The sequence below is a fragment of the Rhinoraja longicauda genome, chromosome 17, assembly GCF_053455715.1.
Source record: "Rhinoraja longicauda isolate Sanriku21f chromosome 17, sRhiLon1.1, whole genome shotgun sequence".
Classification (NCBI taxonomy): Eukaryota; Metazoa; Chordata; class Chondrichthyes; order Rajiformes; family Arhynchobatidae; genus Rhinoraja; species Rhinoraja longicauda.
Window position 1 is genome coordinate 8,545,209 of NC_135969.1, and position 26,224 is coordinate 8,571,432.

At 42.0% G+C, this 26,224-nt stretch overlaps 2 protein-coding genes across 5 annotated transcripts in view; one reads left to right on the plus strand and one right to left on the minus strand.

The window, feature by feature from the left end:
- nol8 (nucleolar protein 8) overlaps positions 1–2,263 on the minus strand; it is a 43,638-nt gene extending 41,375 nt beyond the window's left edge. The window contains exon 1 of one of the 3 annotated variants that reach the window (XM_078414020.1): positions 2,198–2,263. The gene's annotated coding sequence lies outside the window, so the exon portion shown is untranslated. Of the gene's footprint in view, positions 1–1,472; positions 1,574–1,806; positions 1,841–2,197 lie in introns of those variants that run through there. The other 2 variants (XM_078414017.1, XM_078414018.1) reach the window with 2 other exon arrangements.
- A 38-nt stretch (positions 2,264–2,301) lies between these two features.
- The window catches only part of cenpp (centromere protein P), a 211,202-nt gene continuing 187,279 nt past the window's right edge, over positions 2,302–26,224 (plus strand). The window contains exons 1-5 of one of the 2 annotated variants that reach the window (XM_078414026.1): positions 2,302–2,396; positions 6,579–6,706; positions 8,558–8,721; positions 9,595–9,680; positions 17,373–17,461. In XM_078414026.1, coding sequence (XP_078270152.1) covers positions 6,585–6,706; positions 8,558–8,721; positions 9,595–9,680; positions 17,373–17,461 — 461 coding nt within the window. In that variant the 5' untranslated portion in view covers positions 2,302–2,396; positions 6,579–6,584. The other variant, XM_078414027.1, reaches the window with a different exon arrangement.

Consider the following 26,224-nt stretch of genomic DNA (forward strand, 5'->3'; position numbering starts at 1 on the left):
ACTGCGATTTCTCCACTGGAATTTAGAAGGATGAGAGGGGATCTTATTGAAACATATAAGATTATTAAAGGATTGAACACGCTAGAGGCAGGAAACGTGTTTCCGATGTTGGGGGAGCCCCGAACCAGGGGCCACAGTTTAAGAATAAGGGGTAGGCCATTAGTACGGAGATGAGGAAAAACTTTTTCAGTCAGAGAGTTGTGAATCTGTGGAATTCTCTGCCTCAGAAGGCGGTGGAGGCCAATTCTCTGGATGCTTTCAAGAGAAAGTTAGATAGAGCTCTTAATGATAGCGGAGTCAGGGGTATATGGGGAGAAGGCAGGAACGGGGTACTGATTGTGCATGATCAGCCATGATCATGGTGAATGGCGGTGCTGGCTCGAAGGGCTGAATGGCCTACTCCTGCACCTATTGTCTATTGCATGCGTTGCGCATGTCAATAAAACAAAACATGCTCCTGACAGTCTTCAGGATTTTAAGAGGACATTAAACTGCAGTGCAGTAATTAAAGTTACACGGTTGATACCACAAGCATGTTAATCAGTATCATATTGCAATTCCCACTTTAAAATGACCAGGAACTGGGTATGATACACACAGATTATGTTTAGCTTTCTTCTTATCATTAAGTATGTGGATCAGGCAGCAAAAGATGGAATTGAGACACTGGATCAGACATGATATATTTGAATCGAACAACAGTATCAACATGCAACAGGCCCAGTTCCCATTTTCATTTCTTACTAATATTGACTATGAATAAATTTTGCAACAATTCTGAACATTCTCGATGATTGAATCCTCATACAACTGCATATCAGTTGGTGAAAGTTCTGACTATAATTTCTCCCATTGCTCAATGCCACTCCACAAAATGTATTAAAAAATTATGGCCCAGAATTTCCTGTGAGAGAATAGCTGCTTTTCCTGACTGGTAATGTTGACTTTAAGTCCAAACTTAATTTTTGCAACTCCTCAGCAAACGAGGTAAACCATGTATGTATATATACAGCCAGATAGAGGTGACATACATGTAGGCACAGGCTGAAAAGTGGCCATCAATCACACTACAGAAGTGCTATGCAATGACTATCTTCCAGAGAGTCTCACCACCTACTCTTGCCAATAAATAACATTTTCATTGCTGAATTCCCCACCATCAATATCCCAGTTTTCCAATGACCAGAACCTCCTCAATGGGACCACAGATATAGAACATAGAACAGTACAGCACAAGAACAGGCCCTTCAGCCCATAATTGCTGTGCCGAACACGATGCCAAGATCAACTCTTATCGACCTGCGCATAATCCCCGTCCTTCCATTCCCTCCATATAACTATCCATAAGTCTCTGAAATGCCTTCATTGTATCTGCCTCAACTATTAACCTCCAGCAGCTTTTTCCAGGCATTCACCACCCTCTGTGCAAAAACATTGTCCCGCACATCTCCTTTAAACTTTGCTCCACTCACCTTAAAGCTATGCCCTCCAGTATTTGATTTTTCCATCATGGGAAAAAGGTTACAGTTGTCTATCCTATAATTTTATATACTTCTATCAGGTCACCCTGTAACTTTCAGCATACCAGAGAAAGCAACCCATGCCTGTCCAACAGGTCAAACGGTGGGCTTGAACCATGAATGTCCTTCTTAATCTACTATTTAGTCTAATAAACGGAACAGCGGTCAAATATGAAGCAAGCTATCGTTAGTATAAATTGTTGACTATAACATCCAAACATCAGTTGGACCAGTTCCCCCCCAACATTCGCCGAAAATGTTAAAACCCGTAAAGTTCAGCACTCACGCTGCCATGACTTGCCGTCCGTCCCAGCGATCGGCTCCGACAGGCGGAGGGCAGCGGCTTCAGTTCCGGGGACAAAGTAAGAGAAGTACAGTAAACAAAAGGGAACGTCTGAGGCGAGGAAAGCCACGCCACAACAGTATGAAGCCAGGAGCTAATCTCAAGCTTTGGATCCCTTGATAAACCACTCGTCACTTTCTAAACGCATGTCATACTCAACTAGGACTCAGCTGATGAAACGCTTTTGCGACCGGGGGGGCGTTTAATTGTGTAACACGCAAAGCAAGCGGGTTCGGCTCCACACGTTCACAGAAAGGGGCGCCAGAAATAAATAAAGATCACAAGACAAGACTTTAGTGCTGGTAAAGTCAAATCAACGGAATAAAACATTTACACTTTGCTTGCCGTTTCCCAGTGAGTGTATAATGCGGGCTGTCTGAGGCAGCGTCGGGGTGTTGCAGGTGGGGGAGTTGTGTTGACTGGAGGTGCTTCCCCGCACGCAGAGGTGGTGGAGTCCGCGCGGCGCGGCGCGGCGCGGCGGTTTGAACGGGACGGTGCAGGAAAATAACTGCAGGTGCTGGTTCAAATTGAAGGTAGACACAAAATGCTGGAGTAACTCAGCGGGTCAGGCGGCATCTCAGGAGAGAAGGAATGGGTGACGTTTCGGGTCGAGACCCTTCTTCAGACTGACGGAGACAGTTTGAACGGGCGGGGCCGGTTTGTGGCAGCCTGCGCTGCGGGGTTCACCTCAACCCTGGTGAGGACTGTAGTTGTCGTAGAAACATAGAAAATAGGTGCAGGAGTAGGCCATTCGGCCCTTCGAGCCTGCACCGCCATTCAATATGATCTTGGCTGATCATCCAACTCAGTATCCCGTACCTGCCTTCTCTCCATACCCCCCTGATCCCTTTAGCCACAAGGGCCACATCTAACTCCCTCTTAAATATAGCCAATGAACTGGCCTCAACTACCTTCTGTGGCAGAGAATTCCACAGACTCACCACTCTCTGTGTGAAAAAATGTTTTCTCATCTCGGTCCTAAAAGACTTCCCCCTTATCCTTAAGCTGTGTCCCTAGTGGGTGTAGGATAGTGTTAATGTACGGGGATCGCTGGGCGGCACGGACTTGGTGGGCCGAAAAGGCCTGTTTCGGGCTGTATATATATGATATGATATGATGATCGGGAACAATCTTCCCACATCTAGCCTCTCCAACCCCTTAAGAATTTTATATGTTTCTATAAGATCGGGGGGATCTAAATTCAGTCTCAGTCTTCTAAATTCCAGCAAGTATAAGCTTAGTCTATCCAGTCTTTCTTCATATGAAAGTCCCGCCATCCTAGGGATCAATCTGGTGAACCTTCTCTGTACTCCCTCGAAGGCTAGAATGTCTTTCCTCAGATTAGGAGACCAAAACTGTACACAATACTCCAGGTGCGGTCTCACCAAGGCCCTGTACAACTGCATCAAAACCTCCCTGCTCCTATGCTCAAATCCTCTTGCTGTGAATGCTAACATACCATTCGCTTTCTTCACTGCCTGCTGCACCTGCACGCTTGCTTCACTGCTTGCTGCACCTGCACGCCTTGTAGTGAGGGCAGGAAACAGACTTTGGGGGGTGGGAAGGAGGGAAGAAGGGAACCTCACCGAATAGTTGAAGGTCTGGATAGAGTGGATTTGGAGAGGATGTTTCCACTCGTGAGAGACTGGAGCGACAAGGCTTGTATACACTGGAATTTAGAAGGATGAGAGGGGATCATATTGAAACATATAAGATTATTAAGGGATTGGACACGTTAGAGGCAGGTAACATGTTTCCAATGTTGGGGGAGTCCAGAACCAGGGGCCACAGCTTAAGAATAAGGGGTAGGCCATTAGTACGGAGATGAGGAAAAACTTTTTCAGTCAGAGAGTTGTGAATCTGTGGAATTCTCTGCCTCAGAAGGCGGTGGAGGCCAATTCTCTGAATGCATTCAAGAGAGAGCTAGATAGAGCTCTTAAGGATAGCGGAGTCAGAGGGTATGGGGAGAAGGCAGGAACGGGGTACTGATTGAGAATGATCAGCCATGATCACATTGAATGGTGGTGCTGGCTCGAAGGGCCAAATGGCCTACTCCTGCACCTATTGTCTATTGTCTAGAGTCAAGGACCAGAGGCCACAGCCTCAGAACAAAATGATGTACCATTAGGATGGAAATGAGGAGGGATTTCTTTCGTCAGAGCTTGGTGAACCTGTGTCATTCTTGGCCACAGAAGGCTGTGGAGGCCAAGTCAATGGATACTTTTACGGCAGAGATGGATAGATTCCTGATTAGCACAGGTGTCAAGGGTTATGGGGAGATGGCAGGAGAATGGGGTGGAGAGGGAGAGATAGATCAGCCATGATTGAATAGCAGGGTAGAATTGATGGGTGAATAGCCTAATTCTGCTCCTATCACTTATGACGTTATGATCTTCTCATATCCTTATTTCTAATGAGAAGCGGAACATGGAACTCGGGCAGAACATTGGGGCGGCACAGTGGAGCATCTAGTAGAGCTGCTGCCTCGCAGTGCCAGAAACCCAGGTTTGATCCTGACCTCGGGTGCTGTCTGTGTGGAGTTTGCACGTCCTCACTGACCTCATAGATTTTCTTCCACTTCCTAACAAAAGTATGGGTTTGTAGGTTAAGTGGCCGCCATACATTGTCCCTGACATGTAGGGAGCGGACTACGAGTAGAGCTAGTATGGATGACTGATTGGGGGTCAGTGTGAACTTGGTGGGCCGAAGGATCTGTTTCCATTCTGTACCTTTCAATCAATGTCTCAGAGAAGAAGTTGGTGTGCGTGAACTAAATGTGGAATAGGAACCTACGCTGGTTCTAATGTAATCGTTTAGAAGCTAGCACCTCGATGCGGGTGACATATGCCAAGCTATACTTCCGTATTGCAAATTCACAATCTTTGAATTTGCTGAGGAAACAGATCAGTTAGTTAGTTCACGTTGAATAATTGCACATTTATAAAGAGCCTTCAGCAAATGAAATATATATGTGGTACTTTTCCCATCCTTCTCGGGATAAGGGCTTTTAGACTGTTGGAGCACTTTATAATAGCAACTGCAATTGTTGGAAGTGTAACAATCAATTTGTGCACCGAGTTCCCACAAACAGCAGGCTGGTATGGTTTTATTAACTGTGAAGAGAGTGAGAGAGAGGGGACGTAGCACAGAAATAAGCCATTCGGCCCACCAAATCTGTCCCAACCGTTAATCGCCCATTTACATTAATCCTACATTAATCCTATTTTTCATTCTCTCCAATTCCATTCACTCCCTCCTGCAAACTCCATACAGACAGCACCTGAGGTCGGGATTGAACCCGAGTCCCTGACTACGAGGCAGCAGTTCTGTGAGCTGCGCCACTGTGCTGCCTCGTAAGGATAAGTGGCCAGAATATCAGGAATAGATGATATATTCCTCTTTTTATTTGAATCTTATTTTCCCTGTTAAAAGGGCACAAGTGACCCAAGTGTTTTCAAACAAAAATTATTGCCCTGTCACACAATGACCAGTTGTGTGGAAATCTGTGGTAACATCAATACTGATGGTGAATGCAATTAGTTTCATCATCATTACTACAATATCCAGATCTTGTTTGGCTTTGTGTCAAACTTGGTTTGATCATTGCATGAAACTGCTTTGAATTTTGTTTTGCTTACAGATACTATGTAAACATCGTGTTTCTTGTGAGTTTCTTTGAAGAATAAATAGGTTGCTGGAATTATTGTAATACCCTATTTCTGACACTAAATGGTGCTATTGCACTGCATTTGCTCACTTATTGTCACCATACAATTTTTGAAAATTTTAAGAATACTTCCTCAGAGGGGAGAATTAAATTTAAAAAAATAGAGATTGTGAGCACAAAAATAAACTCTTTTAAAACTAAATCCACAGGTAAAATAATTTGCACATTCTTCTGTTCAAGAACTTGCGTACATCAATGTAATATTTCTTGCAGTTGTATTTTCTTATTAGTCAAGAGGAATTTTATCCTTTGCAGTAATGATATTTTATACATTTCAATAAATATTTCAAAGTATTTGCATACTGCCTTCAATATACCTGCTACTCCTAGAAAATAATCAAAGCAACTGAATTTGATCAAAGGAGGGTAGGTTAGGAATGGGGTCTGAAGGCTAGATTATAAAAATTATCTTTGGTTTCTAAATGAGAGCAGTGATATTGAGAGTCTGGGGTTTTAGTGATGCAGCTGGTAGCGCAATCGGTACGAATTGGCAACAGCACTTCCTCTTCAATAACCATCAGCACAGCGGCTTGCTCAGCTCAGCCCCCCTGCTCTATGCAATCTCTAGCCTTCCACTACGCACTCTGCTACACATAACTGTGTAGCCCTCCACCAATACCCTCTGAGTTCTATTTCCAAAATGCACTGTGGATAAATATTGACCACAATATGAAGGATTCTCCTTCTGATATAATATGAAAGAATTTATTTTACCTGAAAGACAAATTGGAAGTGTCAGTTTAAAATGTTATCTGTTGGTTAATGCCTCTTGTCAACTGGTACTTCTTTGGTATTCCATTGAAATGAGTGCCTCGTTTATGTGCTCAGGTCTCTGGAATGAGATTTGAACCTATTGTATTCTGAATTGGTCCGCGAGAATACCACTACTGAACAAAGGTGGACAACTGCATATCTTATTTTTGTTCTACAGTTCAATCTTACCAAAGAAATATGACTATCTCTGGATATTTTGCTTCCTTTTATTTAGTAAAACATGGGTGAAACATTGTATCAAGCTTATGAAGATGAGATTGAATGCCTCCAGGAAGAAATTAAAATATTGGAGCAAAAGGCCAAAGAGACTCAGATTTATTCTCAAGAGTTTCTGAAAACCATGTAAGTAGAAGAAGATGAACTGCAAACTCCAGAATTGTAATAACTCAGCTTATTTATTTTGATTCACTTTCCTTTGACCTCTAGTATTTCCCTCTGGTGTGTTTCACTAACAGTTCTGATATTACGCTCTCTGATCCTCAGTAATCATTTTCAGCACAAGTCTCAGCTTCAATGCTTAATATCTCCACTTCAATTAATTCCAAGCCGAACATGATATTTAGTTCTTCATCTTCTTTCACCTGTGTACCTGTATCTTTCAGTTGGAGTCTTCATCCCAGACAGAAGACCCTTTCATTCATCTTGAGAATTTATGCTCTTCATCTGGGCACCTTTCTCCCTCTGGCATCACACTCCTTTGATCTATTTATCAGTGTATTTTACTGGCCTGATATTGACAATCTCAATTTAAGCATTCCACATTTATTCTAACCCACCACACCTCTAAACTTAAAGCACTCTGCTTCTTTAGGACCAAATCATTTTCAATCTTGCTTCCAATGATAATGCTGGTGTTGTGTGTAGGAAGGAACTGCAGATGCTGGTTTAAACTGAAGATACATACAAAAAGCTGGAATAACTCATCGGGTCAGACAGCATCTCTGGAGAAAAGGAATAGGTGACATTTCGGGTCGAGACCCGAAACGTCACCTCTTCCTTTTCTCCAGAGATGTCTGATCCACTGAGTTACTCCAGCTTTTTGTGTCTATAATGCTGGCGTTGTTTGGTGTACTAAACTCTAGCTCTGGATATCTCACACCTTCCTTTGGACCAAGACCCTATCACAGAACACCAGTCCATTGTCTCCCAATCAATGATCTCATTTGCGTTGGCGATCTTCCCATCATAGGTTCAAGTCTCATTCATGCACAGTCATTTCTACCTTCTCTCCAATCCACAAAATGAATGTCCTGGTAGACCCATTGTTTCATCCTGTTCTTATCCCACCATTTTGACCGTTCTGATGAAAGGAATTGACCTAAAATGTTAATTCTGATTCCTTATTCACTGATGCTGCTTGATATACTCAGTATTTTCATAAGTGTGTTTTATTTTATAAACTGCAAAAAATAATTTCTTTGTTTGAATCAAAGTACTGTACATTAAGTAGATGAAATGTTAGTTTATTTCATTGATTACACTATATAATCAATAACTTTGCAATGAAAAACATTTTTGTAAATAGAGGTATAATTAAAACACAATGGTAACTTTCTGGTCATCTAGTTTAAACACAAAAGTACCTCCATATCCCTTCCAATTTTCCCTCTTCTTTCTGCACTCTTCCCTCTCACTCCTCTAACACCTGCATAACTGTACATACTTCACCATTACTTTCCTACCATCTCTTCTCTAATACCACATTTCCACTCTCTTTAAAATGGCATGCCTTGTACTTCAATATTTTTTTGGTTTTGATGTTCTAAAGCATATCATGTTTTTTGATACTAATAGCAAAAACCCAGCTGGTCAGTTAATGACCCTTAACCTTTCAGACGGTAATGAATAACAGTTACGTTACCGTTTAATTTAATAATATTATTTACTCATCACCATCATAACTGCATTTAAACATGTTCCTAGTATCATCTTGATTTTAGACTGTTTTCAACAGTTATGCTGCTTCTGTAGACCATATCAATGAGCCTCAGAGCTTTACAGCATGGAAATGGATCCTATGGCCCAGCTTTCCCATGACAAGGAAGTTGCCTAATCGAACCAGCCCCTCTTGCCTGCTCCTGCCCCATATATCCCACGAAGCTATGAAACACTATTGCTGCTTGCATGGATCTTGGTGTGATGAGTTAGCAAATGGGTTGACATGCCAACACTGTAATTATCTTTTACATTTAGACATTTGCAAAAAGAAATGTTTGGTGTGCAAAATCCTGAACCATGGAAATTATCAACTACTGATCTGGAAGCACAAATTGAACAGACTGAATCTCAAATTGCATTGCTAACCCAGTTAACTGGCATTGGCTTCAATCAACATACCGTAACGACAGTCAGTGAAGGTAAGCTTTTTGACCAATGTTTATATATGGGTATATTCCAGTCAGCAGGTGCCCCACAGGTTTGAGAAGAAGTATGAAATCAAGCAGGCAGTAGGTAAAACTTTACACACAGAGAAAAATGACATGGGTGGGCCAAGTTTACAAAATCTTGAGTTGACAAAAGGTTTCCAATTCTTGACCAAAGAAAAAACTGCTGGGGGAACGCAGCAAGTCAGGTAGCATCTTTGGAGGAACTTGATGGACAATGTTTTGGGATGGAATCTGTTCTTCAAGCCTTTAAGAGAGAACATGCTAACCGCACTAACAACATCAGATATTAGGATTGAATCCAGATTACTGGAGATGTGAGGCAGCAGCTCTCCAAATTGTGCCAGTGTTCTGCACACTGCTCTCATATTTTGTGGAGAATCTCTGAAAAATGTAGGTAGACAGCCTGGTTCATTATTAAGGTAATCTGATTACACTGTAATTCTTGATCCCCTGGAACTCATTTTTATACCAGCTAGGATTGAAGAGATGAAAGCTTCCGATCTGCGGATTTGTTTTGTGTGAAATTGGCTTGATTTTCCCTTTGCGTGGAGAGGTGCATAAGAAAACAGTTTCACTGGATCAGAACAGAATTTAATTTCAACTCAACTATGGAAAAGGACACAAAGTGCTGGAGTAACTCAGAGGATCAGGCAACAACTCTGGAGCAAATGGACAGATGACATTTTGAGTTGGGACCTTTCAAACTTATTGTTGCATGGTAGAGAATGCTGGAAGAGATGTGTCTATTTTATAAACCAGATCTGCAGTTCCCTGTGTCTACATTTAACTGCTTTATTTGGATTTTCTACCAATGCCTATTCACCATGCTGAATTAATTTGCAGGTAACAAGAAAACAAAGCAGTGCAGATTGTCAGGCTGCAGCCATTCACTGCATTTTGAGCTTGAATTTGAATTAACTGAGGTGCAGGTATGTAAATTATAAAAAATGTTACAAGTTTGTCAATAAAAGAGACATGTATAACAATGGGTGATTGCAATTATATTTATTTTCATTATGCTAATATTATGAAATGGTGGAAAAACTGCTATCTACTATTTTGCAAAAAAAAACCTCAGTTTGACATCCATGTTGAATCTGCTTTGGGCTTTCATTCTTGTCCAGCTGGGCACAGATAAAGAATTACTTGCAATAGCTTCTCTTCCAACACGATTTTGAAGAATGGCTGAAGATCCATATGTGGCACTTTTTAAGTTCTTGTCTACTTTTTTCCTCAAGGTGATTTCATTGGAAAATATAAGATTGGGTTACAAATGTATATTGATAACATTTAGCTCTGCCTTAGCACAACCTCCCTCAGTATCCCCGACCACAGAACCTGCCAATTTCCCGCTACCAACACTCTCTTCCGCCTAGCAGAGCTGGTCCTTACCCTCAACAACTTCTCCTTCGACTCCTCCCACTTCCTCCATATGCAAGGCGTAGCGATGGGCATTCGCATGGACCCCAGACATACCTGCCTCTTTGTAGGGTACGTTGAACAATCACTGTTCCAGATGTACACTGGCCCTATCCAAGAACTCTACCTCCGCTACATTGACGACTGCATCGGTGCTGCCTCCTGCACCCATGTAGAACTCACTGACTTTATTACTTTCACTACTAATTTCCATCCTGCACTCAAATTCACTTGGACTATCTCTGACATCTCCCTACCTTTTCTTGATCTCACAGTCTCCATCACAGAGAGAGACTATCAACTGACATCTATCATAAACTCACTGACTCCCACAGCTATCTAGACTGCACTTCTCCCCACCCTGCTTCCTATAAAGACTCTATCCCCTACTCCCAATTCCTCCGTCTACGCTGCATCTGCACCCAAGATGAGGTGTTCCATAGCAGGACATCGGAGATGTCCTCATTCTTTAGGGAACAGGGGTTCCTCTCTACCATCATAGATGAGGCCCTCACTAGGGTCTCCTCGATATCCCCCAGCTCCGCTCTTGCTCCCCCTCCCCCCCAGTCGTAACAGGGACAGTCCCCATTGTCCTCCCCTTCCACCCACCCCATCAGCACATAATCCTCTGACATTTTCACCACCTCCAACTGGATCCCATCACTAGCCACATCTTCCCATCTCCACCCGTTTCCACTTTCCGCAGAGACCATTCCCTCCCCAACTGCCTGGTCAACTTGTCCCTTCCCACCCAAACCACCCTCTCCACAGGTACTTTCCACTGCAACCGTAGGATATGCAACACCTGTCCCTATACCTCCCCCCTCGACAGACTAAGGACCCCAACAGTCTTTTCAGGTGTGACAGACATTCACTTGCACCTCCTCCAACCTCATCTACTGTATTCACTGTTCCAGATGTAGACTCCTATATAACGGCGAGACCAAGCGCAGGCTCGGCGATCGTTTCGCTGATCACCTCCATTCACTCTGCCTAAACCTACCTGATCTCCCGGTTGGAAACACTTTAACGCCCCCTCCCATTCCCACACTGACCTTTCCGTCCTGGACCTCCCCCATTGTCAGAGTGAGGCCCAGCGCTAATTGGAGGAACAGCACCTCATATTTCGCTTGGGCAGCTTACACCCCAGCCATATAAACATTGACTTCTCTAACATCAAGTAACCCTTGCTTTCTCTCTCTCTCTCTCTCTCTCTCTCTCTCCATCCCTCCCCCTTCGCAGTCCTCCGCCCAGTCTTACTGTCTCTGACTACATTTTATCTGTTTGCTTTGTTGTTACCTTCTCCCAGCTAACAATGATCTATTCTACATTTTCCTTAATCTCCATCTTGATTGGTTGGACAGGTGGGCTGAGAATGGTTGATTGAATTTAATGCAGAGAAATATGAGGTGTTCCATTTTGGGAAGTTTTAACACAGGTCTACCCAGTAAATGTAGGATTCTGGGGAGTGTTGTGAAGCAGAGGGATCTAGGAGTGCAGGTAGATAGTTCCTTGAAAGTGGCATCACAGGTAGATAGGGTGGTCAAAAAGTATTTTGGCACATTGGCCTTCATCAGTCAGAGGATTGAGTATGGAAGTTCGGAGGTCATGTTGCAATTGGTGAGGCCACATTTAGAGTATTGTGTTCAGTTTTGGTCACCGTGTTGTAGGAAAGATCTTGTCAAGTTGGAATGGGTGCAGAGAAGATTTACGAGGATGTTGCCAGGACTTGAGGGCCAGAGCCATACAGAGAGGTTGAGTTGGTGTGCAGGAAGATGAGGGGTCGCCTGAGTGGTGTACAAAATCATGAGAGGAATAGATCGGATAAATACATAAAGTCTTTTGACCAGAGTAGGTGAATCGAGAACCAGAGGACATAGGTTAAAGATGAGGAAGGAAAGATTTAATAGGAACCTGAGGGGTAACGTTTTTACTCAAAGGCTGGTGGATGTATGGAACGAGCTGTTGGAAGAGGTAGTTGAGGCAGGCACTATCGCAATGCGTAAGAAACATTTAGAAAGGTACATTGTTAGGATAGGTTTTGAGGGATATGAACCAAAAGCAGGCAGGTGGGACGTGCATAGACGGAGCATGTTGGTCAGCATGGGCAAGTTGTGCCAAAGAGCTTGTTCCATGCTCTTTGACTACATGACTAATAATCTCCAGCAGATGGCACCATTTACTTTTGCTGACCATTGGTAATTGTAAAATTTTAGTGGAACCTGTGATGTTCGGAACCAGCCAGTGTGGTTCTTAATGATTAATATGATTAGGGTTATGGTATTGTACTGATTCAAATATTGTTATTAAATTAATGGTAGATTTATTGTTTTGAGGATTACATTTTTCTGCATTTTGTAGAAATTGTTAGATGATGTATAAGGGATTTTGGTGGTTATCAACTTTAATTTGGCTTGTTTTTTTTTCTCAAAATTATAGTTATCCTCTCAATTTTTGAAGTGGTTACATTTCAGGATAACATTTTATAAGTGAAAATTAATAAATCCAAAAGGCGAGACACACAGTGCTGGAGTAAGCGGGTCAGGCAGCATCTTTGAAGATAGGTGGTGTTTCAGGTCGGGACCCTTCTTCAGATTGATTCCTTGTGTCTAAATTGAAAAGCATTTGCCATTTCTTTCTTTGTAAAAAAATAAAATTTAGATTGTGTCAAGAACATATCTCTGTTGAAGAATGCAAACAGTTAAAGAAAATACATTAATTTAGCTATCTGAAATTAAATGAGAAGATAAAAAATATATCTAGGACTATGTACTCTTTCAAGGTATTCACCAAGTGAAACACAAAAGATGTCTATTTTTCTCATCTTCCCCCCTTGCTTTTGTTTAGTCCTGTTTCTTTCCCCATCTCCACCCCCACCCTCGAGTGTTGACAGCACTATACTCTTCCCAGGCCCAATCTCTTCCCCATGCCTCTTCTCTCTATCCTCCTCCCACCCCCCCCCCTCACTGTCTCTCCTCCTACTCTTTCCGCCAAATTCTTGGCAGCTTAATTTATCCAAACTATCCCATTACTCTTCCCCCTCATTGACCCTTTTCTCCTCACTATTTTTCCTTGCCGATTCTGAATTTCACTTTATGTCTACTACCCCTCATTCCTGCCTTCCACCACCCCACCCCATCACACTATCACAGCAATTAATATCTCAGTGGACTTGAGGCTGTTTTTGTTAACATTAAGGATTATTCATTATTGCTGAAAAAGTATTGTGATATACAGTATATGTTGAAAAGTCAAATGCATCATAATGAAAATTCAAAAACCATACTTGAAAATGGAGGAAACTTGTACTTAAGTTTTTCACATTTATTAATTCCATACAATGTTATTTTGTTTATTATGTTTCTGTGGACAGCCATAATTTAATAGGTTACAGTCTGAAACACTTCCTGATTCTATGATTTCTTTAGTGTTTTGCCTTTAGAGGACCCAAATTTTCTTGGCTCCGTACTTGTGTTCAACATGTTGTTCATTATTCTCCTTTTGCTTTTTTCATTGTAAAGTTTTAACCATTCTTTCACCAGTTTCTAAACGTTCTCACTTTCATGGACTAACTCTTTATAATGAGTCCAAGACTGCAAGAAATTACAGAGAGTTGTGCATGTGGCCCAGTCCATTACACAAATTGGCCTCCCTCACCCCATCGACTTCATCTACACTGCAGTTGCTGCAGGAAAGCAGTCAATGTAATTAAGGACCATTTACAACCCAGTCATGTGTTCTTCTCTCTCCTGTCAGGCAGAAGACAAAATACATTGAATACCATCAGATTCAGGAATAGGTTTCCTACTGATAAGCAGACTATTGAATGGTTCTCTCATAAGCTAAGAGTGTAGTCACAATCTCTCAACCTAACTCATTGTGGCCTTTGCACTTTTTGCTTATCTGCATAGGTTTTTCTGAAACTGTAATGCCGTCATACTATATTCTGCATGTTGGTATTTTTCTCTTAGCACTACCTGTTGTATTTGCTTGTGACCTGATTGTGTTCAGGCTTACGATGGTTTGACTGGATAGCATGCAAACATGACTTTTCACTTGGTACATGTAACAATAATGTGCCAGTTCCAATAAGCCTCTTTGAAACTAATGCTTTCCATAACTTTACTGTTATCACTCTTTCCTTGAATTCTTGATACAGTGAAATTGGTAATGACCGATGTCATGTTACACAAAATAGGATCTGAAGTTGCCTGTTCTCTGCTTAGTTATAGAGGGCTAGGAAATGTCCTCAGGTGAATTCTATGAATTTGTTCTCAAAACCTTTCCAAATTATATTTGCCTAATTTATTTGCATATCACATTGCTTTTGTGAGAAGTATTTTGTACTTCATTACTGTATTCTGCCCAGCAAGGTGCAAATTGTACAGGGGCCGAACACCCCACCGCCAGTGTGTTATCATTTATCTCTTATGTGTATTAATTTTACATCCAAGCTTCCACATTTTCCAACCCAACATCATTCCTTGCTGCTGCTCTTGTGTTTTCTCACCTTTCTTGTTACGTTTTGTTTATCCTTTTGAAACATTGAGGACTTAAATATTTAGTGTCTAATAGACAATAGGTGCAGGAATAGGCCATTCAGCCCTTTGAGCCAGCACCACCATTCAATTTGATCATGGCTGATCATTCTCAATCAGTACCCCGTTCCTGCCTTCTCCCCATACCCCCTGACTCCGCTATCTTTAAGAGCTCTATCTAGCTCTCTCTTGAAAGCAATCTTAGTCAATATACAAATACTTAATTAATTTTGATTAGAATAAATTAAAAAAATTCAACTAAATCATTATTATTATTATATAAACAAGTATGGTTGCAGCAGAAAAAGTGCTATAAATTATTTGTAATTGTTTTTTTCCTGGATTTGATCCTAATTGATGCATTACACCCATAAAACATAATGTCTCTGCCTGTCACATTCTCTATATCGTTAACCTTTCTAAGCTGTCCTATTTATTTCTCCTTAATTTGAGCTCTCTCCCTCATTTTATTTTGTGTTTTAGGCCTAAACTCCAGCCCCTTGTTATGCTACTCATCAGGATCCTTGTCCTGGTTCACTTTATCAGAAGCTCATGGCAATGAATTAATGTTCTTCACCTCAGTGGCATTGCCCCATGGTTCAAAATCTGTTTTTCTAGCTCCTGTCTTTGAAAGATGGATGTAACTCTGATTTGTGCAACCTAATTGCAAATTGCATGTTGTTCAGACAGCAGTGCAGAAATCATAAATTTTGAGATGCCTCATGCCAACTGAATAGGATTGGGGCAGCTCCACCACCTCTAACATTGCCTAATCCTTCTAACTCTCAGTCGCATCCATTGGATCTCGACTGCTCAAATAAATCCTTTGAATGACCAACACCTTTGGGATGATGATCACTTACATAGTTCCAATAATATTCTATCCTGCTCTCTATAGCGTAGATTTTACTTCAGATAGTGTTACTTGGAATCTTGCAGATCTCCATTTTTTGTTTGTTGCAATTATGGTGCATGATCTGCATTGCTATCCTCGTGTAACGTTGATTTGCACAAAGGTTCTTTTATTTTAGCTATTTTCTGTACCTTGCTCATAGTTGATTAGCACCAATTCCACAGCCTACAGAGTGAGGAAAATCCTAACCCTCATGGATCAACCAATTGCAATGTTGTGTTATTTCTCTTTTTTTTGCCATCTCGAGATCAATCCTCAATTTATTCCATGTCTTAGTCTGGATTTAATCCTTTGCTTAGTCTCCCCCTCCCCCTTCCTCGCCCTTCCTCGCCGTTCCAGTAGAAGTTGAACAGATATTTATAGGGAGAAACAAAATGGACTCCAGTGCAGAGAGAGGTAGTGAGATAATAATGCAAAAGGGCAGATGAAGTTGGGGAAGGAAGAAAAGTTTGGCAGCAAGACTGATTTAAAAATTTTAAGATGCATCTAAGAGGTCTTAGTGGAAGTTAGGTGCAAAGTCTTGGAATGCTTAGATGTTACTTCTTGCTCTTTCGCCGATTTGACATGAAGGCCAAAATCCATTTGCTTTTTTGATTATGCTTTGTACCTGTGCACTAATTTTTATTTTGTGAGCACAAACTAATCTATGATTTTTTTCTGGATGCTTTTCCAAAGTACATTTGCCTAATTTATTTGCATATTAGTTCTATTGAATTTCCACACCTCTATCTTTTCTCACTATTTAAAAGTAAAAATTGTGCAACTTCAATTTTAGTAGACTAACTTTTATGTCTCCCATATTCAATGATATCTGACATAGTTTTAGTCATCCAATTAGTCTCTTTGTTTCTTTTTAACTTCCTTACAATTTACTGTTTCTTTCTAATAATGGCTGGGATAGGTTAAATTGGTTGCATTATGTTGTGATATGTATTGTAACTAAGAAGTCCAGGCTGGTTTTGCCTTCTGTTTTACATTTTCTTTTCTCCTTAATATACAGCTTAACAAACTGATTGCCATAGTGCAAGCTTCGCATTGATTTTATCTACATTGTATATATTTTTTCATTTTCAATAAAAAATGTCATTATGGTAAAGGTTATAAGCCTAAAGTCATTTTGATGTATTTTTGTAACTTACTGCTGTGGATAATCGCATGTGAAAAATTAATTTCAAAACTGTTTTCCATGCGTGACTCAGTATTTGTGAAGTTTCAAATTTTTGTTGTTTCCATCCAATAAATAAGACCATTTCAATGGATGAATTTTATTGTCCACATTAGAATGGATAATGGATTCCAAATACAGTGAGTCCAATACTGAACAATGAGGGGGGTGCCCAAGATGGCCACCGGGGGCGGGACCCGCCTGAGTGACAGAAGTGGCGGCCAATGGGGGGGGGGAGGTGAGGAGAGCTCTCCTGCTGCTGGCTGCAGCGATGGCTGCCCGAGGCCGGGGCGAGTGGCTCCCTCTCCCCTTTCCTCTTCCTCCCCCGGCCCCAGGGGAGTTTTAAGGGGGGTTGAGGGGGGGGGGGTGGAGTGGGTGAGTGTCGTCAGTTAGGGGAGGGTTGCCGGGCCCGCAGTAGAGGTTTGCACGGAGGGTTGCCGGGCCAACAGGAGAGATTTGGTTCCACACCCGTCTAGTTTTGAATTAAAGTTCTCTTCGGATAAAATTTGCACATAGGTCCATAGCTCAATTAATACTGCATTTTGGTGAAAATGGAGACGCTGACAAATAAAACTTTCACTTTCAGACAGAAAAGGATGTCATGACTACTGTTACCGATCTGAACATCATTTTGGAATTAAGCGACATTTATAATTTGAGCAAATTTATATCCAGGTAAGACTGTTACAAGATAAATTAAAAATGAAGACCTGTTTATACTAACTGCACAGTTTTATTCCCATCTTTATCAATTAACTCTTCAAATACACTCTTTCACTTCCACATTCAGTAATATAAGAAAATAACTGCAGATGCTGGTACAAATCGAAGGTATTTATTCACAAAATGCTGGAGTAACTCAGCAGGTCAGGCAGCATCTCAGGAGAAAAGGAATGGGTGACGTTTCGGGTCGAGACCCTTCTTCAGACATTCAGTAATAGTCATTTTACATTTCATTCTGTCTAAAAACATCAGCTACCGTTATGTTTACACTCACACCAGTTTAGCATGAGTCAGTTTGGCACTGACTCCAAAAGTGCAGTTACGTACCCCCTTTTGTACTTCAAAAAACCCATTTACTCTGCATGCATGCCATTGTGCTGGAAATTTGGCTTCAAATGCTCATACCCATACCCTCCACCTTGTTATGTGGTTGTTGGCCATTGAGCTTCTTATCTCGGAAATCTCTTGTGAGCGCTCCAACATTTTGTATCTATTTTCTGTTCCAAAAGGGAAGGAGAGGCTTTATTTAATTACATCCAATAGGGAGTGATGAAGGAAACGGTAGGTTCTGGATACAGCTAGTCCTCTGGAATGACCCACATTCACTGTTGTGTCCAAGGAATGAGTACACAAGTTAGTGGGTATCGTGCTAGTTATATGCCCGAGAGGAGGTTCACATCCAGCCAGTTGGAGACTGATCCATCACATTCCTGACATATCTCTTTATAAGTGGTGGAATATCTTTTGGAGAGTCGGAAGAGAGAAATTCATAGCAAAACCTCTTGCCTCTGACCTGCTGATGTAGTCCATGTCCTTGGCTGCAGGAAAGAACTGCAGATGCTGGTTTATACCGATGATAGACACAAAATACTGGAGTAACTCAGCAGGTCAGGCAGCTCTCTGGAGAAATGGAATAGGTGACGTTTTGAGTCGGAGGAAGGGTTCCGACCTAAAACACCACCTATTCCTTTCCCTGGAAATGCTGCCTAACCTGCTGAGTTACTCCAACATTTTGTATCTATCTTCTGTTCCATGTCTTTGTGTGGCTGGTCCAATTAGGTATATCCATGATGGTGGATACATTGGCAGTTGAATGCTATTGAATGTTAAGAGGTGCTTAAACACATCCTTGGAGATAGTTATTGCCAGGAATCTTCCTTCCCACATTCAAATATAGGCTTGAATTCCTAATTTTGTTTCATGTAGGCATGTTGACATCTTCCAAACCTTAGAATGACAGTTTGAGCCTGTTGGAAAGAACTGCAGATGCTGTTTTAAATGGAAGTTAGACACAAAATGCTGGAGTAACTCAGCGGGACAGGCAGCATCTCTGGAGAGAAGAAATGGGTGACGTTTCGGGTTTCAGTCTGAAGAAGGGCATTCTATTCTTTTGTCACAGGGATAACGTCTGTGAAATATGTTGACGGTTTGAAGGTCTCCTTGTTATCTAAATCTGATAATTTTGCATAAGTCAAAACATTGTCCAACCAAATAACTACAGTTAAACAAAACTTCCTCCAACTTTTGCTCTTTTGTTTCAAGCCAAAATATTCTCCCTCTGCTCTCAGATTCCAGGGATAGCTGCCAGTTGTCCTCTTCAATAGTATCTGAGTATTCCCTTTGCTCCTAGTTTCTCTGATACCTTCTTTGGAGTAGTTCTCTTCAAAGGCCTTAGATTCATTAACTGCATAAACTTTCTCCTCAGACCCCCTAGAAGCATTTCTTTTTGCTTTCAGTTGCAAGGACCTATTCCTTTGTGTTCCACGATTCTTGTAGCTCTGAGAACAACCACATTCCTGAACCACAACAATCCTACAACAAATACTTAAAATATCTCTCCCATTCAGTTTTGAAACTCCATCTTCATCGTCCAAATCCTTGGTGTTTTCACAGTGACATCTTAAGCATAATTTCCACTACCACTGCTCAGCTCTAGGACTATCTGAGTGTCCCCATTCCCTGGAACTGGATGTTTGTGAGACAGGTTGGCGGTTCTAATCCAGGCAAGGAGACTCGACCGGGGAGACTGAAGTCAGGAAGAGCCATAGTAGTGGGTGACTCCATTGTCCGAGGTATGGACAGTAGATTCTGTGGTGGCAGGCGGGACTTGAGGATGGTCTGTTGCTTCACTGGTGCCAGGGTTCAAGACATCATGGACCGGCTTCAGAACATCCTAGCGAGGGAAGGCGATCAACCGGAAGTAGTTGTGCACATGGACACGAACGGTGTCGGGAGGAAGAGGAAGGAGATACTGCAATGTGAGTTTAGAGAGTTAAGAAGAAGACTGAGAAGTAGGACGTCGAGGGTGGTTATCTCTGGACTGTTACCTGTACCTCGTGCTGGTGAGGGCAGGAACAGAGAGATCGGGGATATGAATGTATGGCTGAGGGGCTGGTGCAGGGAGCAGGGATTTAGATTTCTAGACCACTGGGATCTCTTCTGGGGTAGGGGTAACCTGTACAAAATGGACGGGTTGCACCTTAACAGCAGGGGGACCAACATTCTGGCAGGCATGTTTGCTAGTGCTACACGTGTGGCTTTAAACTAAGTAGTGCGGGGGAGGGGTTGACAAATTGGGAATATGAAGATGGAGTTAAAGGGGAAGCGAATACAGGAGAAATAACAAAGGACTCTCGAATAAATGGGAAGGGAAGTTCTAGATGGGATAAGAGAGTAAGGTCAGGGCCAATGGTGATCAGTGTGAGAGGGGAGGTGAATACCAAAGTTAATGTGTTGTATTTAAATGCGCGAAGTATGAAAAATAAAGTGGATGAGCTTGAGGCTCAGTTAGACATTGGCAAGAATGATGTTGTGGGAATCACAGAGACATGGCTACAAGAGGACCAGGGCTGGGAACTGAATATTCAGGGTGTACACAATGTATAGAAAAGACAGACAGGTGGGCAGAGGGGGTGGGGTCGCTCTGTTGGTAAGAAATGATATTCACTCCCTTGCAAGGGGTGACATAGAATCAGGAGATGTAGAATCAGTATGGATAGAAATGAGGAATTGTAAGGGTAAAAAGACCCTAATGGGAGTTATCAACAGGCCCCCAAACAGTAGCCTGGACATAGGGTGCAAGTTGAATCAAGAGCATGTCGCAAATGTAATGCTACGGTGGTTATGGGAGATTTCAACATGCAGGTAGACTGGGAAAATCAGGTTGGTAATGGACCCCAGGAAAGAGAGTTTGTGGACTGCCTCCGAGATGGATTCTTAGAACAGCTTGTACTGGAGCCTACCAGGGAGAAGGCAATTTCTGATTTAGTGTTGTGTAATGAACCTGATCTGATAAGGGGACTTGGGGTAAAAGAGCTATTAGGATGCAGTGATCACAATATGTTGTTTTACTCTACAAATGGAGAGGGAGAAGGGAGAATCGGAAGTGTCAGTATTACAGTATAGCAAAGGGGATTACAGAGGCATGAGGCAGGAGCTAGCCAGATTTGACTGGAAGGAGGCCCTAGCAGGGAAGACGGTGGAACAGCAATGGCAGGTATTCCTGGGAATAATGCAGAAGTTGCAGGATCAATTTATCCCAAAGAGGAGGAAAGATTCCAAGGGGAGTAAGAGGCACCCGTGGCTGACAAGGGAAGTCAAGGACAGCATAAAAATAAAAGAGAAGAAGTATATTAAAGCAAAGAAGAGTGGGAAGCCAGAGGATTGGGACTCTTTTAAAGAGCAACAGAAGATAACTAACAAAGGCAATACGGGGAGAAAAGATGAGGTACGAGGGTAAGCTAGCCATTAATATAAAGGAGGATAGTAAAAGCTTTTTTAGGTATGTGAAGAGAAAAAAATAATCGAAGCAAATGTGGGTCCCTTGAAGTCAGAAGCAGGGGAATTTATTATGGGGAACAAGGAAATGGCGGACGAGTTGAACCGGTACTTTGGATCTGTCTTCACTAAGGAAGATGCAAACAATCTCCCAAATGTTCTAGTGGCCAGAGCTCCTAGGGTGACGGAGGAACTGAAGGAGATTCACATTAGGCAAGAAATGGTGTTGGGTAGACTGATGGGACTGAAGGCTGATAAATACCCAGGGCCTGATGGTCTGCAACCCAGGGTACTTAAGGAGGTGGCTCCAGAAATTGTGGACACATTGGTGATCATTTTCCAATGTTCTATAGATTCAGGATCAGTTCCTGTGGTTTGGAGGGTAGCTAATGTTATCCCACTTTTTAAGAAAGGAGGGAGAGAGAAAACGGGAAATTATAGACCAGTTAGTCTGACATCAGTGGTGGGGAAGATGCTGGAGTCAATTATAAAAGACGAAATTGCGGAGCATTTGGATAGCAGTAACAGATCGTTCCGAGTCAGCATGGATTTACGAAGGGGAAATCATGCTTGACTAATCTTCTGGAATTTTTTGAGGATGTAACTAGGAAAATTGACAGAGGAGAGCCAGTGGATGTAGTGTACCTCGACTTTCAGAAAGCCTTCAACAAGGTCCCACATAGGAGATTAGTGGGCAAAATTAGAGCACATGGTATTGGGGGCAGGGTACTGACATGGATAGAAAATTGATTGACAGACAGAAAGCAAAGAGTGGGGATAAATGGGTCCCTTTCAGAATGGCAGGCAGTGACTAGTGGGGTACCGCAAGGCTCGGTGCTGGGACCACAGCTATTTACAATATACATTAATGACGTGGATGAAGGGATTAAAAGTACCATTAGCAAATTTTCAGATGATACAAAGCTGGGTGATAGTGTGAGCTGTGAGGAAGATGCTATGAGGTTGCAGGGTGACTTGGACAGGTTGTGTGAATGGGCGGATGCATGGCAGATGCAGTTTAATGTGGATAAGTGTGAGTTTATCCACTTTGGTGGTAAGAATAAGAAGGCAGATTATTATCTGAATGGTGTCAAGTTAGGAAAAGGGGATGTACAACGAGATCTGGGTGTCCTAGTGCATCAGTCACTGAAAGGAAGCATGCAGGTACAGCAGGCAGTGAAGAAACCCAATGGAATGTTGGCCTTCATAACAAGAGGAGTTGAGTATAGGAGCAAAGAGGTCTTTCTGCAGTTGTACAGGGCCCTAGTGAGACCGCACCTGGAATACTGTGTGCAGTTTTGGTCTCCAAATTTGAGGAAGGATATTCTTGCTATTGAGGGCGTGCAGCGTAGGTTTACTTGGTTAATTCCCGGAATGGCGGGACTGTCATATGTTGAAAGACTGGAGTGGCTCGGCTTGAATACACTTGAATTTAGAAGGATGAGAGGGGATCTTATCGAAACATAAGATTATTAAGGGGTTGGACACGTTAGAGGCAGGAAACATGTTCCCATTGTTGGGGGAGTCCAGAACCAGGGGCCACAGTTTAAGAATAAGGGGTAGGCCATTTAGAACGGAGATGAAGAAAAACTTTTTCAGTCAGAGAGTTGTAAATATGTGGAATTCACTGCCTCAGAAGGCAGTGGAGGCCAATTCTCTGAATGCATTCAAGAGAGAGCTAGATAGAACTCTTAAGGATAGGGGAGTCAGGGGGTATGGGGAGAAGGCAGGAACAGGGTACTGATTGAGAATGATCAGCCATGATCACATTGAATGGTGGTGCTGGCTCGAAGGGCCGAATGGCCTACTCCTGCACCTATTGTCTATTGTCATAACAAATGTTGTCTCTGCAGATTTCCCATCCATTCCTCGATGCTGCAAGACCCAAAAAATGTTGACCTCTGGTATTGTCAGATTCTAGTCTCTTTGATGGAGCAAAAAATGCTCATTATATCTTCAGCCATGAAACAATTTTTTGAATTCCTTCCAACAATAAACCTCTGTCTTGACTTCCAGCCCAGCCAGATCGCCAATATACAGGCAACTACGCTATGAGGATCTTATCTTCCCCCCACTAAGGCATATCTGACTTTCCTCCTTTTCACTACCCAAACCCCCAAAAGTGCATTCTGCAGCAGATGCTAGAAATTTGAAATTCATTACCCACATAGAATGAACTGCTTAATAAGTAAATGTGGTCTTTTTCCTATTTTTTCCTCTTTATAATTATATACTAGATCAAGTTGGGTCCAAACCTCTCCTGCATTGGTGCAGCACCCTCTCCTCCCCCTCCCCTCTCCCCCTCCCTTCTACCCCCCTTCTCCCTCCTCCCTCCCCTCCCTCCTCCCCCTCACTTCTCCCCTCCCTCCTCTCCCCTCCCTTCCCCCTCCCTCCTTCCCCTCCCTTCTCCCCTTCTCCCTCCTCTTCCCCCCCTCCCTCCCTCCTTCCCCTCCCCCCCACTCCATCCCCCTCAACCCCCCTTATCCTTCTTCCTCCCCCACTCCCTCCTTCCCTCCCTCCTCCCTCCCCAGGCGATTTAAACTTTAAAATGTGAATAACTTAAAAAATATATCACCGATTTCAATTAAACTTCTTCCATTAGCACCAAAGGGACGACGGTGAGTAAGATGGGCCTAAAATTGTTGCGCTATCGTGTACCGTTTTGGCTGTAGTTCAGGAACAAACAAACGAGAGTCTTAGTATACAGATGGTCAGAGAAAATGTGAAACGTTTATGTAATCTTTCATAGCTCCATGATCCTTCCAAATGGCTCTGGAACTTTTGCTGAATCTGCTCCTTTTATCCCACTATTGACACCAAACCTTCAATATTCTTGTCTGGGTTCTTTCGAGCTTCCTCCTTCAACCATTCTGCCACTTTTCACAATTTTTCATATGCACCTCCTTCCTTTAAACTATACTTAAAGCACACTTCTTTGACTCTTCCAAGTATTGACTACTTCATCTTTTCATTAATTTTTGTATAATTTCAGTCTGTGCAGGTCATTTTGTGATCTTTCTTTCTTCCTTCAAGGTTCTATAGCAATGCAAGCTGTTAAGATTGAAAATATGTATTGATTATGATTATAATAAGCCCAAGACTGCATGGTTACGTGAAGGGGAGATCTTGTCTGACAAATCTGTTGGAATTCTTTGAGGAAGTACAGTGATGAGGAATTTCTTTACTTAGAGGGTAGTGAATCTGTCGAATCCATTGCCACAGACTGCCGTGGAGGCCAAGTCATTGGGTATTTTTAAGGTGGAGATTGACAGATAATCATTAGTAAGGATATCACGGGTTATGGGAAGACGGCAGAAGAATGGGGCTGAGAGGGAAAGATAGATCAGCCATAATTGAATGGTGGAGTAGACTCGATGGGCCAAAGGGCCCACTTCTGATCCTATGACGTATGAACCTATGTTTAGAAAAATGGATAACATTACTTGAAACAAAATCTCGAACCATGGAATTACATACAGTATAATTGTATTTTAATAATTGTATGTATTTTGAATACAATATTAGTTTGAATTTGATTTCATTTTTTGTAAATCAAAGATGTTCCATCTGGAGACTTAACTGGAAACTAAAAGTGTTATATACAGCTTGATGTGGTGTCTAGCAAAAGTTGAATTGCATTTCTATTTTGCCAGTATGTTATATAGCTTGGAAACATTTTGAAACATCTGGTAAATATTAAGTTGAACGCCGACTTGTGTTGGCACAATTGTGAAGGAAAATTAAATACAGCTGGGTAATAAATCCTAGCCAAGATTTAAGGGTCAGTATATTTGGTTAGGTTTATATTCTCCTAAGAATATATATTTTCTTAAGAACGGAATACTTCAGACAAGTATTTATGATTTTCACATTGAGGTTATATGTTTTGCATGCAGGATTTTTCCATTTGTTCTGCCTCAGAATTGGAATTGGGGGGGCGGGGTGGAAATTGATCTTAGATTGTTTTCAAAATTAGCAATTGTGAATTGGATTCATTTTCCACGCTGTCTTATTTAAGTTAATAGATAAGGATGTGCAACTATTTTCCATTTCTCAGACCTACTTAAGCTGCCTCTTTTTCAAGCGCATTGGTGCAAAACTATATCGGTGTTTCTTTCTGCTCTTGTTCAGAACTAAAAAGTTTTATCAACATTGATAAAAGTGATTCAAAACCACTTTTGAATCTCAACTATCTCATTCAAAACTTTGGTATCCATATTCTAACTCTCACAAAGGCCTTTCAGTCCTGTGTTGCTGATCCAACTTCAAAATCTTACCTTTTGTGCCTCACCTCCTCTTTCCCCATTTCAAAGGTTAGACTGGTAACAAATATTAATTGGTAGCCGATCATCTCATAAAAGACTATATAGATGCTTCCTTGTGCACTGCTTGCTCCAATGGCTTTATTCTATTTTAATTTCTCCATCTCCATTGCTCCTTTTGGAATGATGCAATCTTTCAAACTAGCAAGTCCAATATGTCTTTTTCCTGGTTGACAGATTTCCTATTCTCTGTAGCTGACAAGGTCCTAAACCTAGTTTCTTGCATTTGTGGTATTTTTGTCCTTGCCACCAACATCCCTTGCTTTATTGCCTTTGTTACTTCCCAAAACCTGGTTAGGATTGCCCTTCATCCCACATGTCTCTGTATTAGTCAGGCTGTCATCCACAACATTTGCTCCTCTTTCAACGTTCTAGAAGGGCTGTTCAATCTTCTTTCTCCACCGATAACTACTACTCCTGCCTCCACTAACGTGCTGCTGGTCCTTGTCCATATTCTTTGCTACCTCTAGGATTGACTGTTCCAACATTCTCTAGGCCGACCTCTCCTTATCAGCTTGATGTTCAGGTAAAAGTTGTGCTGATTAGATTTTTGGCTGTTTATACGTGACTTACATAAAGTCACCTTCATGCTGTGAATCTTCCTTCGCAACATTTT